The sequence below is a fragment of the Diorhabda sublineata genome, chromosome X (assembly GCF_026230105.1).
Source record: "Diorhabda sublineata isolate icDioSubl1.1 chromosome X, icDioSubl1.1, whole genome shotgun sequence".
Classification (NCBI taxonomy): domain Eukaryota; kingdom Metazoa; phylum Arthropoda; class Insecta; order Coleoptera; family Chrysomelidae; genus Diorhabda; species Diorhabda sublineata.
The window spans coordinates 32,254,177-32,279,597 of NC_079485.1; the positions used below are offsets into that span (position 1 = coordinate 32,254,177).

The 25,421-nt window shown below is 32.5% G+C and overlaps 3 protein-coding genes across 11 annotated transcripts; 1 reads left to right on the forward strand and 2 right to left on the reverse strand.

Moving 5' to 3' along the window:
- Window positions 1–521: 521 nt before the first annotated feature.
- Window positions 522–15,446, reverse strand: LOC130451058 (actin-like protein 6B). 2 transcript variants are annotated; one of them, XM_056789856.1, is made up of 8 exons: window positions 15,174–15,446; window positions 11,825–11,887; window positions 11,588–11,767; window positions 10,920–11,232; window positions 10,646–10,859; window positions 8,636–8,893; window positions 8,411–8,506; window positions 522–6,281 (listed from the first exon to the last, which is right to left on the reverse strand). In XM_056789856.1, the coding sequence occupies exons 2-8, from the start codon at window positions 11,847–11,849 to the stop codon at window positions 6,114–6,116; spliced, it is 1,254 nt and encodes a 417-aa protein (XP_056645834.1). In that variant the 5' UTR covers window positions 11,850–11,887; window positions 15,174–15,446; the 3' UTR covers window positions 522–6,113. The 2 variants fall into 2 exon arrangements, 1 of the variants encoding a protein (XP_056645834.1); XR_008910668.1 differs by lacking the exon at window positions 15,174–15,446 and adding an exon at window positions 6,387–6,566 and having other exon boundaries at window positions 6,141–6,281; window positions 11,825–11,960.
- On the forward strand, window positions 12,000–15,208 carry LOC130451057 (uncharacterized). Its single transcript, XM_056789855.1, has 4 exons — window positions 12,000–12,355; window positions 12,413–12,965; window positions 13,202–13,249; window positions 13,901–15,208. Exons 1-4 carry the CDS (start codon window positions 12,338–12,340, stop codon window positions 14,749–14,751), a joined length of 1,470 nt encoding a protein of 489 aa, XP_056645833.1. The 5' UTR covers window positions 12,000–12,337; the 3' UTR covers window positions 14,752–15,208.
- Window positions 15,447–17,773: 2,327 nt separating the features above from the next.
- LOC130450931 (beta-taxilin) lies at window positions 17,774–24,908 on the reverse strand. Of its 8 annotated transcripts, none has more exons than XM_056789668.1 (5): window positions 24,743–24,908; window positions 22,330–23,229; window positions 20,681–20,951; window positions 20,454–20,609; window positions 17,774–18,482 (listed from the first exon to the last, which is right to left on the reverse strand). In XM_056789668.1, exons 2-5 carry the CDS (start codon window positions 23,224–23,226, stop codon window positions 18,373–18,375), a joined length of 1,434 nt encoding a protein of 477 aa, XP_056645646.1. In that variant the 5' UTR covers window positions 23,227–23,229; window positions 24,743–24,908; the 3' UTR covers window positions 17,774–18,372. The 8 variants fall into 8 exon arrangements, with proteins under 8 accessions (XP_056645646.1, XP_056645648.1, XP_056645650.1 ...); XM_056789670.1 differs by having other exon boundaries at window positions 17,774–18,479; window positions 24,743–24,906; XM_056789672.1 differs by having other exon boundaries at window positions 20,454–20,561; window positions 24,743–24,877.
- Window positions 24,909–25,421: the final 513 nt, after the last annotated feature.

Below are 25,421 nucleotides of genomic sequence, written 5' to 3' on the forward strand. Positions count from 1 at the left end.
ATTATAGACTTTTTATAAGGAGTGGGATTAATGGATCAGCTATAAACGCAGGGTTTCCCAGTATTGCGGCAAAAAGGTAGACACAATGGATCTACATACATACAAATTTCCAGATGGAAGAACATCATCTTCGTTTGTTAAAAATTAAAATTGATAGCCAGTCAAAGAATGACGTTATCGAAAAAAACTTCACACCTGTATGAGGTGTTTGAGAATTGAAAGAAAAACAAAAATAGTGAAATACGAGCCCTTTTTTAAATGTTGGAATATATTATATTTGGCCCTGTTTACAAGAATGGTCCGTGGAGGATCCAAAAGAATGCTGAGCTGAGACAGATGTATGGAGAGTCAGATTTGATGGCGTTCATCCGGGGGGCGCGTCTGATATGGCTGGGACACGTGAAAAGGATGTTTTCAGATCCTGCGCAGAATGATTAACTGTGAGACCCTACTCTATTTGGGAAAAAGTGCCAGATACATACACACTTTTTTCAGTGTACAAATAAAACAACTAATTATATGTTACGTTTATTGGCACAATAGAATGTAAATAATGATACAAAGATATTTTCAAAATATAAAAAATCAGACTTTCAAAATTTTTAAAGCTAAACAAATGAACACTAATAGGAACATCACTTTCAAAATGACTTATTAAAATTAGTCCAAATAAATGCACCTTGTTACAAAAGTAAAAAATATAACATTGAGACAAGAAAGGTACAATTGGATTTGATAATACACAACATGCATGATACCAACAGAAAAAGTAGACAAAAATAATCATTTTATTTAAACTATATATAAATATTTTATTCAAAACCAACCAATTCTTTCGTTTATAACTAAAGCAGGAATCAGCTGCAGTTTGTTCAAAACCTATGATTAATAGATTGCTGTAATTGTAGAAACCTAAGCCTGGCTGGTGATCTACAGTGTGCCAACAAATTAAAACTCGAAATTTACAAGATTCGCCCAGCAGAACCACATTGTCCGCTAGGTGAAACCTTATTATTGTTCTTGAAGTGTTACACAAAAAGTTTCAAAGAATGTGTGACGTAGTGTCCTTCTCTATTACACAGAATCTGCACGCCCGACAGTACGAGATTTCAGCCAGCAGAACCACTTTGTCCGCTAGGTGAAATCTTGATATCGTTCTCGGAATGTTGTGGAATATTTCAAAGAATGTATGACATAGTGTCTTTCACTATTCCACAGAATCTGCACGCCTCGCTTTGTGATCAAGCAAACAAAGAAAACTCGAAATTTACAAGATTCACCCAGCAGAACCACTTTAACCCCTAGGTGAAATCCTAATGTTTTTCTTAGAGTGTTACAAAAGGTTGCAAAGAATGTGTATCGTAGTGTTCTTCTCTATTACACAGAATTTGCACGCCTGACAATAAGTATTCTCACCCAGCAGAACCACTTTGTCCGCTAGGTGAAATCTTGATATCGTTCTCAGAATGTTATGGAAAATTTCAAAGAATGTGTGACATATGTCCTTCTCTATTACACAGAATCTGCACGCCTGACAGTCAGATATTTCACCCAGCAGAACCACGTTGTCCGCTAGGTGAAATCTTGATATCGTTCTCGGAATGTTGCGAAAGATTTCAAAGAATGTGTGACGTAGTGTCCTTCTCAATTGCACAGAATCTGCACGCCTGACAGTCAGATATTTCACCCAGCGGAACCACTTTCTCCGCTAGGTGAAATCTTGATATCGGTCTCGGAATGTTGCGAAAGATTTCAAAGAATGTGTGACGTAGTGTCCTTCTCTATTACACGGAATCTGCACGCCTGACAGTAAGATATTTCACCCGGCAGAACCACTTTGTCCGCTAGGTGAAATCTTGATATCGGTCTTGGAATGTTGCGAAAGATTTCAAAGAATGTGTGACGTAGTGTCCATCTCTATTACTCATAATCTGCACGCCTGACAGTCAGATATTTCACACAGAAGAACCACTTTGTCCGCTAGGTGAAATCTTGATATCGTTCTCGGAATGTTGCGAAAGATTTCAAAGAATGTGTGACGTAGTGTCCTTCTCTATTACCCAGAATCTGCACGGCTGGCAGTACGAGATTTCACTCAGAAGAACCACGTTATCCGGTAGATGGAATTTTGATATCGTTCTCAGAATGTTATGGAAGATGGAACTGTCGCCTTGACTCCCCTCAATTTAGCTGCAGTATTTTTGCCGCCTAGCTTGAGGGGTCGTTCGAAACTATATATCCAGTGATATCATTATTAAATAAAAGGTTCATGGTGGAGGTTGCAGTTCAGTTGCGTGGTCACCAGAATTTGTCTCCAAAATTATAAACACTGGAAATTTTCAATTCCTGAAAGCCAAGATTGACTTGAGGATATGTAAATATTATAGTCCGAGGAATTCAGGTCTGGCTGTTCATTCAATAGGACCTCTTGTAACTATCTTCTTGGAAATACAGCGTGTACAAGTGCTTTATATAGTTAATACTAAACTTATTCAGATGTACTTCCAACGACAGCCTATTATTTTTGTACCCAAAAACATTTTCAAAAATTTTTTGTTACTTCCAATCAAGATTCGCCCAGCAGAACCACTTTGTCCGCTAGGTGAAATCTTGATATCGTTCTCAGAATGTTGCGAAATATTTCAAAGAATGTGTGACGTAGTGTCCTTCTCTATTACACAGAATCTGCACGCCTGACAGTCAGATATTTCACCCAACAGAACCACTTTGTCGGCTAGGTGAAATCTTGATATCGGTCTCGGAATGTTGCGAAAGATTTCAAAGAATGTGTGAAGTAGTGTCCTTCTCTATTACACGGAATCTGCACGCCTGACAGTAAGATATTTCACCCAGCAGAACCACTTTGTCCGCTAGGTGAAATCTTGATATCGGTCTCGGAATGTTGCAAAAGATTTCAAAGAATGTGTGACGTAGTGTCCTTCCCTATTACACGGAATCTGCACGCCTGCCAGTAAGATATTTCACCCAGCAGAACCATTTTGTCCGCTAGGTGGAATCTTGATATCGTTCTCGGAATGTTGCGAAAGATTTTAAAGAATGTGTGACGTAGTGTCCTTCTCTATTACACAGAATCTGCACGCCTGACAGTCAGATATTTCACCCAGCAGAACCACTTTGTCCGCTAGGTGAAATCTTGATATCGGTCTTGGAATGTTGCGAAAGATTTCAAAGTATGTGTGACGTAAGGTCCATCTCTATTACTCATAATCTGCACGCCTGACAGTCAGATATTTCATACAGCAGAACCACTTTGTCCGTTAGGTGAAATCTTGATATCGTTCTCAGAATGTTATGGAAAATTTCAAAGAATGTGTGACGTAGTGTCCTTCCCTATTACACGGAATCTGCACGCCTGGCAGTAAGATATTTCACTCGGCAGAACCACTTTGTCCGCTAGGTGAAATCTTGATATCGTTCTCGGAATGTTGCGAAAGATTTCAAAGAATGTGTGACGTAGTGTCCTTCTCTATTACCCAGAATCTGTACGCCTGACAGTCAGATATTTCACCCAGCAGAACCACTTTGTCCGCTAGGTGAAATCTTGATATCGGTCTTGGAATGTTGCGAAAGATTTCAAAGTATGTGTGACGTAAGGTCCATCTCTATTACTCATAATCTGCACGCCTGACAGTCAGATATTTCATACAGCAGAACCACTTTGTCCGTTAGGTGAAATCTTGATATCGTTCTCAGAATGTTATGGAAAATTTCAAAGAATGTGTGACGTAGTGTCCTTCCCTATTACACGGAATCTGCACGCCTGGCAGTAAGATATTTCACTCGGCAGAACCACTTTGTCCGCTAGGTGAAATCTTGATATCGTTCTCGGAATGTTGCGAAAGATTTCAAAGAATGTGTGACGTAGTGTCCTTCTCTATTACCCAGAATCTGTACGCCTGACAGTCAGATATTTCACCCAGCAGAACCACTTTGTCCGCTAGGTGAAATCTTGATATCGGTCTTGGAATGTTGCGAAAGATTTCAAAGTATGTGTGACGTAAGGTCCATCTCTATTACTCATAATCTGCACGCCTGACAGTCAGATATTTCATACAGCAGAACCACTTTGTCCGTTAGGTGAAATCTTGATATCGTTCTCAGAATGTTATGGAAAATTTCAAAGAATGTGTGACGTAGTGTCCTTCCCTATTACACGGAATCTGCACGCCTGGCAGTAAGATATTTCACTCGGCAGAACCACTTTGTCCGCTAGGTGAAATCTTGATATCGTTCTCGGAATGTTGCGAAAGATTTCAAAGAATGTGTGACGTAGTGTCCTTCTCTATTACCCAGAATCTGTACGCCTGACAGTCAGATATTTCACCCAGCAGAACCACTTTGTCCGCTAGGTGAAATCTTGATATCGGTCTCGGAATGTTACGAAAGATTTCAAAGAATGTGTGACGTAGTGTCCTTCCCTATTACACGGAATCTGCACGCCTGCCAGTAAGATATTTCACTCGGCAGAACCACTTTGTCCGCTAGGTGAAATCTTGATATCGTTCTCGGAATGTTGCGAAAGATTTCAAAGAATGTGTGACGTAGTGTCCTTCTCTATTACCCAGAATCTGCACGGCTGGCAGTACGAGATTTCACTCAGAAGAACCACGTTATCCGGTAGATGGAATTTTGATATCGTTCTCAGAATGTTATGGAAGATGGAACTGTCGCCTTGACTCCCCTCAATTTAGCTGCAGTATTTTTGCCGCCGAGCTTGAGGGGTCGTTCGAAACATTATTAAATAAAAGATTTATGATGGAGGTTGCAGTTCAGTTGCGTGGTCACCAGAATTTGTCTCCAAAATTATTCATTCAATAGGACCTCTTGTAATTATCTTCTTGGAAATACAGCGTGTACAAGTGCTTTATATAGTTAATACTAAACTTATTCAGATGTACTTCCAACGACAGCCTATTATTTTTGTACCCAAAAACATTTTCAAAAATTTTTTGTTACTTCCAATCAAGATTCACCCAGCAGAACCACTTTGTCCGCTAGGTGAAATCTTGATATCGTTCTCAGAATGTTATGGAAGATTTCAAAGAATGTGTGACGTAGTGTCCTTCTCTATTACACAGAATCTGCACTCCTGACAGTCAGATATTTCACCCAGCAGAACCACTTTGTCCGCTAGGTGAAATCTTGATATCGTTCTCGGAATGTTGCGAAAGATTTCAAAGAATGTGTGACGTAGTGTCCTCTATTACATTATTCCCCTCAATTGAGATGCGGTATTTCTGCCTCCCAGTTCGAGGGGTTGTGCGGAACCATATCCAGTGATATAATTATTAAATGAGAAATTCGTGATGGAGATCGTAGTTTAGTTGGTTAATCACTAGGATTAGTCTCCAAAACGTCATAAATACTGGAAATTTTCAACACCGTGTATTTGCACCATGTGTTAATTGTAACAATACTGATATTACAAGACACTTGACAGGAGCCGACATACAAGGTGCTAATCAAATTTTTATGTTCAATCTTAAAAGAAGATTTTTCAAGGCAAGGGGCTCAGAGCGATATAAGCTTTTTGAATGCAGTAGTTAATGGAGCAGTGCGCACTGTAGTTCAATATATAGCCAAAAAATGAATTTTTTTGAAAAACACTAAAAAAAATCGAGTACTAACTATTTTTCTTGGTTGGTTTCAATACAGTATTTATATATAGACAAATAATCATGAAATTATTCTTAAATAACTAATAAAATTGAATAAAAATGAATTTTTATATGAACATAGGGTTGATTATCTATCACAATTTTAAAAAATTAGCACTATAAAATAAAAAAAAACAGCCTTGTAGGAAACATAATTAGTTGAATATGTTGATGAAAATGTATTAAACATTAGTTAAAAAAATAAATTTTTTGTTGTATCAACATATTCATTTTGTTCTATAACATGACAACACTGATTTCAATTAAATTCAGTCAGTGGATAAAATTCAAAATTTCTAACAAAAAATTGCAGTATCTACTCTTTTTCTAATAAATAAATATTCTACTTAAAATTGAAAATTAAATTAAAGAAAAGCACCGAAATTAATCTACATATTATAGAGATCAAAAATAAAAAATTAGTTTAGAACCATTTTACAAACATTTTGATTGGACAATTATTTTACCACTTTCTTCATACTCTTGCTTGGAGACCCAAAGTTGTTGGAACGATCCGAGCGAGCTAAGAATAGAGCCCCCAGTCCAAGCGCCGAATCTGCGTTCTGAGGCTCCTGGAGCACTGATTATTTTCAAACGCATACTCTAAAAATAATAAAAAAAAAAAACTTTATTTCCCAATTAGTTCTATAAAATATCAGTTCTTCAAAATCAGAAAGACGATACTCAAAATAATATAAACCTACTTACGACTCTTTTATGATTATTTTCATTCATCAGATATTACCCAGATTACCATTATCTTTCATTTCCCAACGAAGTAATACCGCTATTGAGAAAACATTGCACCATTGGATTTTTCATACCCAAAACCCCCGTTTTCTATATTTTCATTGCCATTGTACAAAAAAAATTTTACCAAAGGCTAACCTATGAAAAAATTTTAATAATAAAAAAATTAAAATTAGTTCTACCCCCCAACACCTTTATAAAACACGCTCTACTTTTTTCTAGCCCCTAGTTCCAAATATATACAAAAAATTTTTAAAAAATTAACTCATGAGGATTTAATCAGCAATAATATACTATGTATGACTATTGATATTCTCCCAAATTAAATAGTCTTAAACGATGATCAAGGCAAACATAATCATAGAGAATTATGAATATATCAGAGATTTTAAAAAAATTTCGACTCGAAGTAATGTTAAAAAATTCGAAAAGGTCAAAAAAAGGGACAAAAAAGTTGATTTTTAAAATAAACGTCATTTTGTGATTTTTTTTTTGGCTTTTTTAGTGACAGAAAGTTTTTCCAAACATAATTGTGTAGGGCTTTTTAAGAGCTACAAGACTATGTGAATTAAATTCCTTGATACCTCTTAATTTTTAAATATATATCGCCAAAATATTCAATATATGCAAAATCTATACACAGAAAAATTTTAGTTATAAAAAAACTACAATTTATTATTGCGTAATTTTTTTCGTATCTCCAGTATTTTCGGAGATATTTTGAAATAAACGGTGAAAAATACGAATTTGGAAAAAAATACTTAGCTCTTCAAACTCCAATTTGACTAAAATTACGAATTTTCAATTGGTCAAATTTTATGAGTGTATTGATAAGACATATATAAAAAGAATCACTGAAGGGTGATGGTCTATTTTTATAAGGGGGTTGTTTTTACTGTTTTTATCATAGAAAAAAGTTGGAACCGATCTAATATTGATCATGTCACTCAATTTTCATAGTAGACATTTTTTATTTTAAAGCTCTAATTATATACTACTATGAAAGATTCTATGAATTTTTCTTGGAAAATGCAAAGTTTTACCGTTATTTGGATAAGAATTTTTCAAATTATAGATTCAACCAAAAACCCTAACCATTAACAGTATCTCGGTTCCTGTTGGTCGTAGAAAAATTATAAAAAAGTATTTTGTTTATTTTTCTAAAAGCTATAATTATGCTGCTCACAGTTTATATGATAAAAAGCAAATTTTTTGAGTTATCACTTCCTCCATAGATTCCTGTAGTCAGAATGTTAAAGGAGAGGCAACCACCTCAAGGTTTTAGCGTACAGTGGCATGACATAGAAAATGACCCTACATCTGTGAAATTTCAAGTAAATTCAAGCAGGAAGAAAAAATTTCGAGCCCAAATACATCATTTCCTGAACAATATCTTTCAAAAAGCTAATCAGGCACCTTGGATTGAGCTATTAAGCATCACTAGAAAAACTGTAAGGATTGTACAAGTATTTGAACCTCATGTCGAGCATTCACCGATTATATTGTTTCATCTCCTCCATGCACCAGTGCCATTTCGGATCATCCGTGATGATTATAGTATGGAGATGGTGTGTCCGATCAAAAATTGGAGCAGTTAGTAAGAGAGGCAGAAGCCAGTTGTTTCCATTTATCTCTTGCAAATATTGTCTTGTAAGCAGCGGTGATGGATGCCTCCAAGGCCATTCAGTCACTGATTTAGACACTGGTGATTGGACAATCACCTGTATTTAGACTTTGTTCAAACCCAGTCCTTATAAATGCAATTATAATGGATACAATAAATCAAATTATCAATTTCAGTACAATTATGATTGAAGTATATATTTATTTTTATGTTGATCTCAATTGAATTGAATAGAATGTTAAAACTTTTTATTTTTATGGCAATTATAAGATAATTCAAGTATCCTGTTATATTATTCTTTTATGTTTAATTCTATTTCAGAATAATAAATTGATTGATTGTAAAATTATATACATACAGGAGGTGTTTTAGCTGCTAAGTCTCTGTTGAGTCTCTCTGTGAAACCTTGAAGACTGGAATTTCCACCTGTGACTACAACGCTTCCATACATTGCCTAAAAAAGAAAAAAGTTTTATTTCTCTTAGAATATTTCATGTGGCATAATATTGGAAACTTTTGCTTTAAACGAAACAATACTTTTTGTAAAAATTAAGAAATAAATAAAATTTGGTAATTGTTTTACCGGTCTAATGTCGATATCACACATTCCAACACTTGTAGTTACTAAAGAACCAACTCCTAGTATTGGTTGAATCCCTGCTTTAGCACCAGTTGTAGGGTTAAAAAGTGGTTCTGGTATCTTAAAACGTTCAACGCCAAAATCTCTATGATATCCATTGGGAAATTCATAATGATTCGCAGGCATAGTTTTTACAATTTCTTCATCGTATGACACATCCGAAACTTGCAGAACTGAAGCTTGGAAATCTTGCATTACTTCCTACCACATTTAAAAAAATTTATACTTGCGTACATATAAATTGGTCCACTGTGAACTTTTGACTTTAAGTACATTTTTTTTAAATTATTCATCAGATCAAATAAAAAAATATGCTGTTAAAAGAGAATTTAATATGCTTTAATGAGTATAAATTTATGAAAACTTATTTCGACTTCCTATGTTTAACATAATGAAATTAATGCATCAAATAATGGGTATGACTTCCTCTTTTGCCCTAATAACATCTCTCATACGATTAGGATCAGATCAAATCAAGTTAGCAAATGTTTCTTGTGGGGTACTGAACACACTGTTTACACCACCACTACACTAACACTTACGATTACACCATCTGACGCGCATTTTTTATAACCAAGTTATCATCTAACTTCAATTCAAGTCGTGGTGGTGTAAACAGTGTGTTCAGTATGAATATCACCAACGGTTCCAGAAATTTCAACTTTCTTGTGGGATGTTAAGCCAATCTTCTTCTACTGCAACAATAAGCTCTGGTGGGATTGAGTTTGGGGTGGGAAGTTTAGCTCGAATTCTTCTTTTCAGCTCATTTCATAAATGTTTTATAGGATTTAGGTCAGGACTGTATGCTGGCCACTTCTTAACTCGAAAAGAAACTTCTGAAATGTAATATAGCATGTCTATCAGATGTTAAACCTCTTCTTTCGTGAACATGGTCACTCCTACCAATTATCGCTGTAACATGCCATTCGACTTCTTACGTTTTTCTTCAAAGAATCATCAAGAAATTCATTAAAATCTCCGAATGTATTCAAATTCTTCCTCTACCTATCTACACTTCAAATCAAGTCATCACGAACAGTCGTAAATTGCCTTCTGCCTGCTCCAAGCCACATATGGACGGATTCAGTCTCGTATGTATGTATGGACGTTGGGGTATCATATACACTGATACACTCTTCGAATCTTTGCACAGGTTATATCCAATTGTCTAGCAATAGCTCACTGACCAAGTCCATAACTTGGGTGGCTTTTTATGCTGTAGTATGCATTAAACTAACACTAACTTAAACAATATTGAGATAATTAAAAACGAATAATATACAATAATTTTAATATTTGACAAATGTTTTTATTTTTGTTACAATCATCACATAAATACGTTTCATTTGTTTACCGTTGTGATTTGATAAATAATTAAAAAAATACATAGTTAAAGTCAAAAGTTTACAGTGGGCCCATTTCTAAGCAATTTTATGTTCATATCAAGAAGGGCTGAGTGAATATATATATAAAAAACTATTTGTACTGGATCCAAACTCTTTTTTTGATATAGAACAGATATTTTAAGAATATATAATAGATTTTAATGAAACTTTATTTAAAATAATATTAATGTCTTAAGGGTTTCGGTCATTTTAATTTTTGGCGGATACACCTCAAGTAATTTTTTTATTCACAAAATTAACAGAATTTGTTTGAATAATAACATCAAATAATTCACAAATTTTTAGAAATCTTCAAAATAATTATGACCATCTGTAAAATTGTGTAACTAGTTTCCAAAGATTTAATATGACTCAGGCTAACTCTGGTAATTTTATGACCTGTCTCTCTTTGAAATAATCGAAAACTAGAAGAAACCTTTTAAACATATTTCACATAAAGTGTTCCATTTAAATATATACACTTTTATTCGGCTCTACAGCTGTAAATATCTTAATAAATAGTCAAAACATATGTAGTAAGTACACAGATAAAATTGTTGAGACATACCTTAATCATGAAATTAAACCAAGATTCTGTCAACTTAGTAGGTATTATTCTTTTTTTCCATATGGGTGACTCCTCGGGCTTGGTAAGTTCTTTAGATGCAACCATACTTGGAGGTATAATTTCAATACCTCTTTCTGTCAAATGTTGTCTACACTGGATGCTTAAATAGTCACCACCAACTGGTGATTTCACTACTGCTTGTGTCAAAACATATCTATAGAACAATAATATGTATTGTGAATTTATTTATTGAAACTAGCTAATTTGATCCTACCCGTCATGTACTGGTACTGCTGAAGTGTGAGTTGCACCGCTATCAACTACTAAACATGTAGGTCTGCCATTTGCGAAAGCAGCCAAGCTGGCATTTTTAGCTAAGTATACTGCCGGGACTCCATATTTTTCAAACATCAATTCAGCCATCTCCTCCCTTTTAGGAGGAGTAATCCAAGGAGGTTCAGTCAATAATATAGGATGATCTTTTGGCACTGCCCTTAGTGCCTGGTTATAGATATAATCCAAAAAATTTTCAAACATATCCCAATTTTCAACCATACCTTCTTTCAAGAAAGAAACTAGTTCCATTTCTTGGAAATGAATGAAAAAATTAAATTTCATATTGTGCCCACTTAAACATCGATATATTTATAACACTGAATTAAAAAAGTTTTTCTTCATAAAAATTACTCACAATTAGTTCTATATATTAAATCTATATATTAAATCTATAGAAGAATTCACAAATTTATAGTTTTTTTTATTTTTTAAAAAATACTTCAATTTGTTTCTATATAACACTTTACCCGTGGTTTATATATCAAGAATAGGATTGAAAATATTAATAAATCCAACTTGAATAAACAATATACGTGAATAATTTTATGGTAAAACGATCATATTACATAAAATAATTATTCATTTGGTTAATATTGTTGAAGTTACCTGGCCTCCAAACATGTATTCCCAATAGACCAATATTGTATCGTGTTTGTGTAACGTCATCTTCTGAATCTAACCACACTCCAATAGTTGATGGAATATCAACTTTAGGACTATCTTCTCCTGCATAACCCGCCCTCACAGTGTTATGTCCAATATCAAAAACCAAAGCTCCAACTTCATCTAAAATGATAGGTTAAAACAATCATACAATTACTATTTCAAATTTGATTATGTTACCTCCTCCGTATACAGCTCCACTCATATTGTGTTTGTCCGATTTTTATTAGGTTTTTTGGACACCTATAAGTTTTGTATATAAGTCAGAAATTGGAAAAAACTGGTAATTTGTAGAAAAATTGCCGGTTGAGTTAATGTCAACAAAACAAATATGGCCATTTTCTTATTTGCATCGATTCGCCCAACAGCGTTGTCTAGTATTATAAATAATAACTTTTATTATTCCATTTGGAATAGTATTTGAAAAAATTGTTTACTTATTAGCAATTACTAATTTTTTTAATTTGTTTCTTAAAAAAAAGGAAAAAAATCATGTTTTTGCCAAAAACTGAGACGATGGGTTTTATAGTTATTTCGGCAACACTGTATTCTAGTATTGTAGCATGACGGCGGTAAAATGAAATTCTTAAAAATGTATACAAAATTCAAATATTTAATTAATTCGTGTTGAAGTTTTTTATTATTATAGTTATTTATTTATATAATTGATTGTTTAAGGTTTATTGTGAAAGAATGAGAGGTTTTGAAGAAGTTAGTGGTTGAAAACGACCAAAAAGAGCATACTTAAATTGTTTGTTTTTTTTTCAGAATAATTGTCGTTTATGTAAAAATGTATTTTGTTGTAAAGGATGTCGAGAAAAACATGAAACAAAACGCCATAATGTGTTTCCAGCTTGTGAGATCTGTATAACCGGTAAAATAATCATTTCTTCAGCGTCTCAAATCGTTATTGAACATATAAAATTAGTGCATTGGCCATTACATTGTTTGTTTTGCAAAAGATTATTCGGATCAGTTGAGGAATTATTTCAACATATCAAGTGCCCTCTTACCAACGGTGCAACAAAAAATGAAGAATTTAGTCCCTATACTCCTTCCAGTACAACAAACTACAGTTATAATTATATGAAGGGAAAAATGGATTTGGGAACTAGGTCTAACGTGGCTGCAAGCACTCCCATGCAACAGGTACATGGTAATAATGCGTTCAAAAAAATTTCAGAAGTTATCATAACTCCAGTGGATTCTTCAGAAAATATAAACGAGGCTAGTTCTTTAAAGAGGAGAGTTACTTTTTGTGAAACACCCATAACTGAAAGCTTATTTAGCAGGAAATCAAAAAACCTGTCGTCTATTACCGGTAGGTTCACTTTTTTTGTAATATTTGAACTATTCTTATATTTTAATAATGGCGAAATTGTTTACAGGAATTAAAATGTGTAAATATATGTCATGTTTTTGATAGGAAATGTGTTAATATTTAATAATTAAGATTTATTTAGGTAATTTATTACAATTTTACATTATTGGATACCTTTTTTCAAATACACATAATTTTTTTTACTCGAAATAGTAATTTTATATCATTATTTTTAGACAGCCACTATACGGTGGGACAATTTTTCACTCCATCCGCAACATCAGGTAAACATTTCTCATTATTATTTATAACACAGTAATTCAACTACATACGATCACAATCAGTTAATAAACAAAAATTTATCATTTAGAAAGGTATTATATAAACTCCATTTGATGCTAAATTGAAGCAAATGGCATCTAATTTATTTCAAATACACCATTTTACCATTCAGATTTATGATTGTCACAAATCAATTTGTACCATTTGAAATAATTATTTGGTCACCGTAATAGCACAAAGTATCATTTTTAACAGACATTCTAGCTACAAACTGAATCAAATTTATGAACAGCCTCTTTATTCCCCTGATATAGCTGTAACACACTCATTCGCGTCACAGTTTCGCGCCTAGACTTCTCCCTCTCCCCAAGTTCTATGGGAGATTCTGGGTAGTCTTATATTGTTGTTAAGCCTGTTGGCTTCTTATTCTGGATGTCTTACTGTGTGTGTTTTCCCTACCTCAGGTAAACCCTTTCCAACCTTCTTTGGCAAGAAAAGATCTAATTGTGATGGCTCTGATCGACTCTAAGTTTGAATAAATGATACATATTTTGTATCATTATAATAATATAATAAATATCAAAATATTTATTGGCGAAATTTTCAATATTATTAATATTACAAATAGCACTGAAAAAAAATCGTTTTTTCAGGATCAAGTACATTCTATTCAGCAATGGGTACACCTATAGAAAAAATTATTGAAGAGGATGAAGAAGATAATATAGTACCGCATATTATATTAACGGACGATGCAAGAAATCCCGAAGAAACTCAATTAAGAAGCGTCGTGTTTCAAGAAAAAATGGTTTGGATCAACGCCATTAACGTATCTTCAGCAAAATTAATTAAAAATAAAGAAAATGAAACCTCCATCGAGTTAAACGTTTCTGAGAACCAGTTTTTCACTCCAATGGTACCCAAAAAGAAAATAAACATTGTAGCGCCTTCTATTATACAAAACAATGACCAATCTTGTTTTCGATTTGACGGACCGGTACAGACCTCCTCAACACCAAATAACTCAAAAATTCCAGCACCTAATGTTAGAGACGTTTTTAAAAGCCAACCGAGTACTTCCAAATCAGATTTTGACAACTGGAATTCTGAGGAAAGCACAAAAGAAATAACTTCTAGTATTAATAGCACTGAAAATTCCTTGCAACAAAATCTGTGGTCTTCAGTTACAAAGCTAGTCAAAAATGTATTTCAAGGCTTTTCTGCAAGTCTCTCAGAGAACGAACGTGCAAATTTAATTTCACAGCCCTTAAAAAGGTATTGCTCTGACCAGGACTTAGAGGGATTTCCAATAGCAAAACGATATAAAGTAGCAGATGTACAATGTAGAAGGACAATAAGAGATATGACACCTATCAATAAATATATGCAGTCTTACAGATCTTCTAGGTCTAAGGAATTTAGAATTAGGATAGGAAATAATTTAACTTTCAAGACTTTTGTTGATAAAGCAACACAAACAGATGACTATATTTTTACTGATTGACTGTTTTCATGAATTTATTTTTTAAAGTGATTTGTATAGACTCAAATTCAATATAATAACCAATTTAAAAATGAACAAGAACCAAATTGATTACAAAGAACTACAAAGTTCTTACAATTCTCTTTAATATAAAACTTTGTTATAAAACTGTTTTTACCTATTGATATAATTAAAGAAATATAAAATATACCTACCTGTTGATATTAAATTAATTGATAATCATAAATCGCAAATATTTATGGTGTTCAAGTGTTAAATGCTTTATTTTCTATCAATACATTTCTACCTATGTTAAATCTTCTGTTATTAAGTATAAATATGAAGTTTCATAGAAATGACACCATTTATTAATTGTTTACATTTTATCAAATATATTTATCCTGTTTGTAATACTTATAAATATAATATATTGAAATTATTACCTATATATTTTTCAATAAATATCTATAAAGATGTCTTTTATTGTATGATAACAAATCGCCCACCATGTGTTCATTGTAGATGTTAACATCCATTAAATTCTATAGACAGTTCAATATAGCAGGATTTGGAAAAAACAAGAAATAAAACTATAAATACCATCCATTTCTTCATCAACACAAATTTGTATTAGAGGAAGGTGAAATGGTTATATTGTACATTACAAGCCATTACATAATATAAAAAATCTTGGATATGGATATAATTGATTAGAAATTTTTTGTCTCACCCTTAAGGAGAGGCAACCAATCATACATAACACTAAGTTTAGAAATGGTTGTTGAATTACACGGGAAAAAGTATTTATAGTTTCCGGTATCGCTCGGTAGGCAGCGACTAAATCGGTAATTCGTAGAATAAGTGAAAGTATTGAGGTTTAATGAAAAAAATTAGTATTTCATTGCAGATAAGACAGCCAAAACAAAAGCAATTGCGTCCTCTGTGCCAGAATGTCCGAACCTTATATTAAATTCCAAACTAATCTCACTGTACAGTTGAGTAGAGAGGGAAGTTTGTGTCATGTCGGGCAGATGGCGGTGAGTGAATAAGAGAAGAAAATTGAATTTTCACTTAAACCGTTACTCAAACTCAAAAACTGATGTGATTTTCAGGATCTCCATAAGAGAATACATATAATTACGTGTTTTTTCTATACTTTCGAAGTATGCCCTTTTTTTCGAATTTTCAAAGGTTAACCCCTTTGTTATAAAAATGACAAAAAAAATGCTTTGTCTCCGATTTCGATCGAATTTTGCACAGGAGGGTATATTGATATAAGGATCCCAGAGAAGCTATCAGTTTCTCCGAAAAAAAAATCATGAAGTGAGGAAAAGTGGAGAAGAGTCATGAAAATTGGAGACAAAATTTTTTTTGTCATTTTTATAACAAAGGGGTTAACCTTTGGAAATTTGAAAAAATGGCATACTTCCAAAGTATGGAAAAACAAGTGGTTACATGTATTTTCTCATGGAGATTCCGAAATCCACATCAGTTTTCGAGTTTGAACAACGGTTTTCGTGAAAATTTAATTTTCTCCTCTACATTCACCCACCGCCATCTGCCTGACAAGACACAAACTTTCTTCTGAACTCTACTATACAGTAAGAAATGTTTGTATTTCAAAATGTGGTTCGGACATCATGGTAAAGAGGACGCACGTGTTTTTGTAGCGCCTGTCGTATCCACAACCAACTATACGAGTCCCTTAGATGAAATAAAATTAATTTTTTCGAAATGCAACCTCCATACTTTCACTTATTCTATTCTTTTACGATTAACTCTCCGTCTACCGAGCGATGCCGGAAACTATAAATAGTCTAACCAGTGTAATTCGACAACCAGTTCTAAACATAGTGTTATGTACAACTGGTTGCATCTCCTTAAGGGTGAAAATGAATCAAATATATCCAGATTTGATATTTTTAAAAACAGCTATAGATTTGTTCCTCTTTTCCTAGCTTCATGATTTTTTTTTCGGAGAATTTGATAGCTTTTCTGGGATCCTAATACCAAAATACCCCCCCAGTGCTAAATTCGAGCAAAATCGGAGACAAAAGATTTTTTTAGTCATTTTATAACAAAGGAGTTAGTTAACCTTTGGAAATCTGAAAAAATCACATCAATTTTTGAGTTTGAGCAACGGTTTTCGTGAAAATTCAATTTTCATGACTTTTTCCACTTTTCCTCGCTTCATGATTTTTTTTTTTCGGAGAAACTGATAGCTTTTCTGTTCTCCGGGGTTGCATCTTGTCAATAGTTGGGTGGACTTTGTAAATCCTGTCCATCTGCTAAGATGTTATTTTTCTCGACGTGCTATAAATTCTGTACAAATCTCACAACCTTTAAGTATCTTTTATAAAGTGAATAGGCACGTGATAATCTGTACTGAGTGGGGTCATCCGTCTGGGAGCTCTTTGGAAGCAAATGAGTTGAACCCAGTGCTAATTATGTTGGGATATCTTCTGGGTTCTGCAAGAGGTGAGAAAATTGCTTCGCTAATTTCCTGTGTACACTCGGGAATTTCTTATACCAGAAAGTTAGGATATTATCAATTCCAGGTGCTTTCCAGTTATTAGTATTTTGGATTACATCAGTGATTTCTTTTAGAACAAAATCATCAAACTGCATCGGAACAATATTTAATCGCATTTCTCTTGTGGATTTTGGGAGTTGACCGCAATGATGACACAAAACTTTTCCAACGTCTGTTTCGATGGCATAGGTTGATTAATGTTTTTTTTGGGCGTCTTCTTCTTCTTTGTGTACTTAATGCATTATTTACCTATCCTGGATACAAGGTAACAAAAGTATTAAGCTCGGTTCACATAATAAACTTGCGCACTTTATATTCAATATTATGACCTTCTGGATGTCAGGAAAGGTGTTATTCGATAATTTCCGTTTAGCGATAATATTGTGCAGGGTCTTAGACACGACGACGATATTATTATTATTGCATGATTTCGTAATTCCTTCAGTAATCCAGGATTTCCTTTGATTCATTACTACCTTTACTTATATTGAAGTTTAAAAATAAATTCGATAAAATTTTACAAATTTTTATTATAAAAAACACGTTAAATATAACAAGCTCAATTCTTTCTCCTCTTCCTAGAAAAATAATCCAAATTTCTTAATTTAGTAAACCAAATTAAAAGATAATGTGGATGAGGATAGAGATGTTAAAAATAGATTTTTTAGAAAAATTATTCATCAGTGTTATAATGAAAAAAAAACTACAAACATTCTCAATTTTTTAAACACAGTGACAAATAATCAACTTTGAAAACAAGATTCGGAGTAAACAATTAACAATAGCCATTTTAACAACATTTTAATTATAATTGTTCTAGTCAAATGAATATGTTTGATTATTAGGAAACACAAATTGAAATAATCTCTCATTCTCTGAACTTACTTCATCCTAATTATTCCTCGAATCGCATTCTTATTGGCAGAATTATTATTCGATCATCAATTCAAAAACTGCCTAAACTTGAGTTGAAACAAGAGGGATGAGTAAATAAATATCAATTGATGACAATGTGAAATATAAAAGAATGTCAATAAACAAGTAAGAATGACAAAAATAAATAACACAAAAAGTTACTCTGAACTATACAGGAAAAATACTGCATATAATTAATAACAATTTTTTTGTTGTCCATCATCCGGGGTGTGCGATTCATTCACACACACATCATCGAAATTTGATCCATCGGGCAACTGAACAGGGCTAGATGGCGCAGCTGCTAAAACAGAATTTTAATAAATACTTAAATTACTTTAGAAAACAACATGTATTAGTATAATTTTTGTAATTACTATGATTATTAGTAATGTTTCCAACTAAATCTGTAGCACTCGAATAGTTTTCTACCTATGTAAGATTAAAATGGCGTAATAGTCAGTGGTGGATATACCAGCACGTTAAATAGGCTGTAGGCTTAGGGGGCTTCAAGAGGGGGCAAATTGGATCAAAAACGCAACAACTATTTTGGTATATCGGTATCAAGTACTATAAGAAGAATAATAAGAGAAAGGATAGGGCAGAAATACACTTATTACAAAGAAGAGTACCTTTAGAGCTGGTGTTCTCTTTAAAGTAGTTGATAGAGAAAAAAAAAACAGAAATAAATAGACCTGTATACCTAATGTTTAGAGATTTACAAAAGGCTTACGATAACATACTAATATCAAAATCATGGGAAGCTTTTGAGAATACCAGCATACCCTCACAAATGCCATAAAAATATGAAAACTACAGTAAAAACGCAAATAGAGTATCTAAATCCTTAACAGGCAATACAGGCTTGAGAGCATTTCCCCAGAACTTTTCAAAATATATGTTTCAAAAGCTCATCTAACAACTTGGAAGAAGAAATTCAAAGGAATTGGAATCCAAATGGACGATGACACCTGTTTACACATCCTCCAATTTCCAGATTATCAGCTAATATGTACAGATGACAGAATACATGGCAGAAAAACTAAAGGAGGAATATGGGAAATGGGGACAATAGATTATTGTGGAAAATACAAAATAATTGTGTATAGGAGAGGATACAATCGACATGCAACTAGAAAAAAATAAAATTATTACATAATTAGATAATTATAAATATCTAGTAGTTATTTTTTATAAAGTTAGAACAGATGATACAGAATGTAGAATGAACAGAGCAACAACAATAATTAAATCACTAAATAGAATACTGTGGAATACTGAAAAAACTGAAAAAGGAAAATGAAATGATTAGGAGTACGTAAAGAGAAAATGAACACATTAAGAAGAGCAAATAGAACATCAAAGTTAGATAGGGGTCAAAAACGACACAGAAAAGAGCCAATGAACATAAAAGAAACAATTTTAAAACATATTGAAAAGAATAAGCAGTTGATTTAGTAAAGGGTGTTCTGACATAATAATTTCATATTTAAAATTAGGCAATATTGCACGAATGTAACACAGACAGTGTTGGGAACCATTAGAATCCTTTAATAATCTAGTTAAATGATAGAAAATGTCTCTTATTTTACACTCCATTAACGTATCATCTCGGATTACCTAATTTTTGTCTTATATTAGTGTGACTGTGAATAATCGTAGATCTACTTATTTAACCTCTAGTTACTATTGTATTCGTTAAGATTTAATGTATACTGAACGCTCCTAATGGGAACCATCGTCATAGCTAAGTGATTCCAAGTGTCCTTTAGATAATAACTTAACAGTTCACTTACTTTTATTTTATATTGATATGTCTCTAGAGATCAACAATATGACTATTTATAACTTTTGTGTACAGTAGGATTTTTGTTTTAAAGCGGTTTGTAAACAGAGTGTAATTAATTATTTTCTTGTATAATAAATAGTTTTATACAAAGTAGTTTTAATACAAAGAATACGGTTAGCCATCAATGATTAGCCAGAAGATACATACAGAAAATGGGGAAGGAAAGATTGCCAAAAAAAGTAATGAAGTGGATTCCTCAGAAAGACCAAGAAGAAAGAGTGTATGAATATGAAATCTGACCAATAAGAACTGCAGCAACGGGAAAAAGTGGCAATTATAAATTGAATATTCAAAATACCACCTCAACAGTAGTTTATGAAAGAGTATAATTACCACTACTTAAAATAAACTTTTGGTTTGGAAAAATGATGATGATGACAAATCTTTGGTATTTGACTCATGTTGTATCAGAACTAAGAAACTTACTTTGCTCAGAGGTAGTTAAAGATACCTGGGAAAGTGTATATTGGTAATTATCACTTTTTCCATCCACTGGGTCAGTATTCTCCTCTGATTTCTGTCTGTCACTTTCACCTAAGGTATCAGAACTAATTATAACTTCATCTATTGGCTTGTGAGGTTCTGAAGCATAATTAGTAAACATAGTTAACTGTTCTTTGAAATATCTAGTGAAAAATACGAAGATAACTTACCTACATCGCAATCAGGAGCATTAGAATCAGTTTTACCTTGCTGTAGGTAACTTGCACGATCTGCAGTTAATTTTCTACACAATCTGTCGAGAACATCAAGTTTCTTATTCACTTGTTCCAACTCGGAAGTCAAATCACGATTGGTTTTGCACATTCGTGTCCATTCATCATTAGCATTTTGCCATTGCTTTTGCCATTTATTACGGTCTTTTAGTAATTCACTATTGTTTTTCTTCATGTGTGCCATTTCTTCTTTGAAAGTATCAAGTACCTAAAAATTATTATTTAATCAATCAGCTGGAATTGTTATTAGATAAATCATCACAAAACACAGCAGTGAATATCTTAAAATATTCAAAGTAAAACTAAAAAAAATGTATAATAAATACACTAAATAAATCGCCGAAGGTGGAAAATCACTTTATAAGAAATTTATTTATTACTTCTATTACTCAAGTAACATGTCCTTTTAATGTATACATAATGTAGATGTTGTGATGAGCAAAATTTTATGGTGTCGTCAGCTTCTTCTATATGGGGTTCATGAAAATGGGTGCCATAATTCACTGTTCATTACAAAACTCACAATTACACTGTATAACGAGCGTTACAATGACCAGTTTATCATCTAGAGACATTTAAAACTTGATACAGAACATGATTTTTTTTGTGTTTTGAGGAACATTCATCTCGCAGACGAATATGAGTATTTAGCTTTTTTGTGGACTAATTCAATATTTCAAGGCATTTATTCACCCCGTCTTAATTTGTTTTTGTTAATTAGCACATAGGTCATTGATAAATCAATAACAGAAAATTAATAATCAAAAAATAATTCCTTTACTATTAGTCAAATACAAGAAAACCAGCTTATCGTCTGGTGAAAGGCAGTGAACATACAGTATTGGTGAAAATTGGGGTTATAGTGAGGCATATAACTCTACCTATTTATTCTCTCCCTAGCGAGGTCTAGTACCTAATCTGTAAACTATATGCGTCTCATAAACAGATGCTCCATTTGAAGGGTTAAAGTAAATAGTATGATTGTGAGTACTGACAGTAAACACCAAAGATTCCACAATACTTGATATTCTGTACTGAACCCTTCAAATAGATCATCCATCTTTTGGACAGATATAGTTTACATATTTGACAGTAGACCTCGCTAAGAAGCAAGTAAAGAGGTAGGGCTCCATATATACCTCGGTTACCTTCCTCTTCACCAATACCAGATGTTAGCTGTCTTTCACCAGACTCTAAGCAGGTTTTTTTGTATTTAACTTATAGTAATTGCTCATGTTACTTCTTTTTTTAATTACTTCTTCGTAATATTTGGCATTTTTTGATTGTATTTGTCTAATTGCCAAAAAAAGATTTTGTTACCTATGAACTGTCTAATTACCAAAAAAGTAAGAGAGGGTAAATAAATGCCTTTAAATATTGATTGGGATCACGGAAAAGAAGATAAATTCACATATCAGTCTGTGAGACTGATGTTCCTCATAAAACAAAAAAATCATGTCCTGTATGAAGGATTAACACACACCAATATTCATTATAAATCCATCTGATTAAGTTTTTAATAACCATGTTTTTAGATAGTTTCATGTTTTTTTTCTTATTATAACTGTGAAGGAAAAAATATTTACCTTATTGCTTCTCTTCATTGCTCCTTCAAAATCATGATACTGCTTCTGGTACGCAACTATTTGCTCTTGAAATTTACTTGAGTTTTCTTGTAAAGACCGATTAGCTTCATTAGTCAGACATAATCTTTGAATCAGATCCCTTTTCTCCTGATGCCACATTTCTTCTTTTTCTGCATATTCACAGGCGGCTTTTTTTAGTCGAGTTTCTGTTAGTTGCTGTTGGAGTTCCAATTGATGACTAAGGTTTGAAGTATAATTTTCTCTCTCTTCAAATTGTTTATATACTTCTGTTAATCTGTGTGCCAAATTTACGTTTTCATCGCGTAATGCTTTTGATTCTTGATTGCCACTTTCCATCAGAGAAATAAGAGATTTCAGCTTTTCACTAAAGTTAGTTGAAAGTTGTTTATGTCTTTCCTCTTCTTCCTTCAGTTTATTAATGCTCTCTTCCTTTATATCCTTATTTAGCTTTTGCAATTCTCTAGCCAAATTTTCCAATTTTGATTTTGAAAGTATATTTTTTATAAGATCAGCTTGTATCTGTTCCTTTTCTTTTTGAATTGCCTTCAATTCTTTTTCCAAATTTCTATTTACCATCATAACTTCTTTATGACCATAATAGAGATCCATATATTTCTCTTTTATGACTTCAAGTTTTTCAATTTCAGAAAGGCTGGAAACAGATTTTAGTAGTTTATCCCAGCATTTCTGACTCCTTCTTGGTATGGTGTCATCTTTTTTCTTTTTAATGGCACCTGTGTATTCATTATTGCCATTTACACTTTTTGCGGGTGTATTTTTTGTATTATCTCTAGTAGGTTCGACATCGTCGCCACTTGTACTTTCTACTGAAGATTTTTCCATTGTAGTACTTTTTGTCTTATTTTCGAGTTCCATAACCTGAAAAAATGAAATTTTAAAAATAATTTAAGAACAATATGTAATTTTCTTACCAGTATTACTATTTTATAAACAGTTTTATAGAGCGTGTGTACACAGAGCTTTCAAACCCCCGCTAAACTATTTACTTTTGACAGTTGTTTACAGAGGTTACTTAGATACATAGTTAGATATAATGTTCAGTTAGATATGTATAATATTTTGAAATTCTACACATTCTTACTATGAATTGAGTTTATTTTATTGCAGAAAAACTCCTTTGTTGATACGAATTAATAGAATTAGTCAATAAACATTACATTGAAATTGAAGAACTATTTTCTTCTTCTTTTTTATCAAACGAACTGTCATCTTTACTTTTTCTACCAAAACATGGGAGAGTTTGAAAATACTTGCATCTAAATGGTGATATGTATTCCTATTTTATACAAATACGATGGAATTGGGAAAAAACATCAACCTTGTTGAATAAGTAAAATTAAGATAGAATGTACATAGAAACTATATTTAATAAATTATCTCGTAGTTTATACTTTTTATGTCAGTAATAAAAAACAAATTATGAATTTCAAAACTAGGTATAATATTAAAAAATACAGTTAATTTCTCTCACCATCATTACAGTTTTATGAACACTATATATGTAAATATAAAAAGTGGTTTTAATTTAAATATTTGTGATAATCTAATATTCTAAATATTTTCTGTAATTTGAATTTACTAGATTGTAGGAAGCAAATACTTTAATTTTGTGGCTTTTCTCTTCATTTTTTTCTTTTGTTTCTTATTTAACGCACTGTTTATTATCGTTATCGATCGACTTTTGGAATTTAAGGAAAGAAATTGATATAATTATGTAAACCTATTCAATAAAAATTTAATGAAGCTGGGACAAATATTCACTTGTCTGCAACTAAAATATTTTAAATTTGAATATTATATTGCGACATTATGAGCAAATCCTGTTATTTTAAAGATTATATCTATTCTGATATATTAGAAGAACAACTATACCCACATGAATATGCAATGATACACAAAATAATCAACCCCCCCTCCCCCCTGTAACTACTCATTTTTGAATGTTGACAGTTATACACAGGTGTGGTAAAGATTTATTGAAAATGTTGTTTATGTAATTTAAACGTTAATAATAAATGTCTTTTCTAGTTTAGCTAAAAGGCAACGTCTTGTTCTTAATTAATTGATACTAATTTAATTAGAAAAAATATTTTGTTGGTCTTGATTCTGGAACTACAATAACTATTCTGCTTATTTTTAATACATCCTTTGATAACAATTATATTTTAAAATATTTTGTATATACTTAAGAAAGTAAAAGCTGAATACAATATTGATAAAAGCTACGATTCAAAGTAATTAGTGCTTAATTTCTATGTTTAAATTCGTGAATAATCTTATAGAAGTTTAAATTAGAGTAATGGGGTTAACCTGCAAACTACACACATAGTTCGATGTCTAAACAATATGCAACACAATTAAAAAGACATACCTTACGAGAACAATGAATTTCTTATTAAAAATTTAAAATGCACTTTCATTTGATAAATATTTATATAAAAGATTCCGCATAGACTATTTTATATTATATATGTAACACATGCAATGGACTAAATCTATTTTAAGCGTCTCTAACTTTAGATTTCATAGAACAATATGGTGGTCATAAAGCAAATAAATTTGTTCCCGCCAAATTTGAATTTACATTGATATTCACAATCATTATTGATTTTTCGACTCTTTGTGGTAATAGGCAATATTGTTAGTATACGTAATTGTTTCTGATCTTTAGACAATATTCTGATGTTTATGATACGTTGCTGTTAACCAATAAATGTGTGGATTTTAAGCAAAATATGCTTGTGGTCGAATTATCTAAGGCACGTCTTCTTCAAGACCAAAAAGCTATATACATACCTCGCAACGGCTTCTAATCGTCTACAAGGCCCAGATTCGTCCATATTCGGAGCTTGGCTCTCAAGTATACCTTGAGGTTGGTCGACTCCTGACTGAAATACCATCCAGGTTGCTATCAATGATGACGCTTCAGGAAGGTTTGAGGTGAACGCTTGTGTTTTCCAATGATGCATCTTGTCACCTACTCTCTTACTCTCTATTCGACTAAATTGCAAGCCCGACGATAGCACACTGGTGTCCTCGTTAAGATCAGC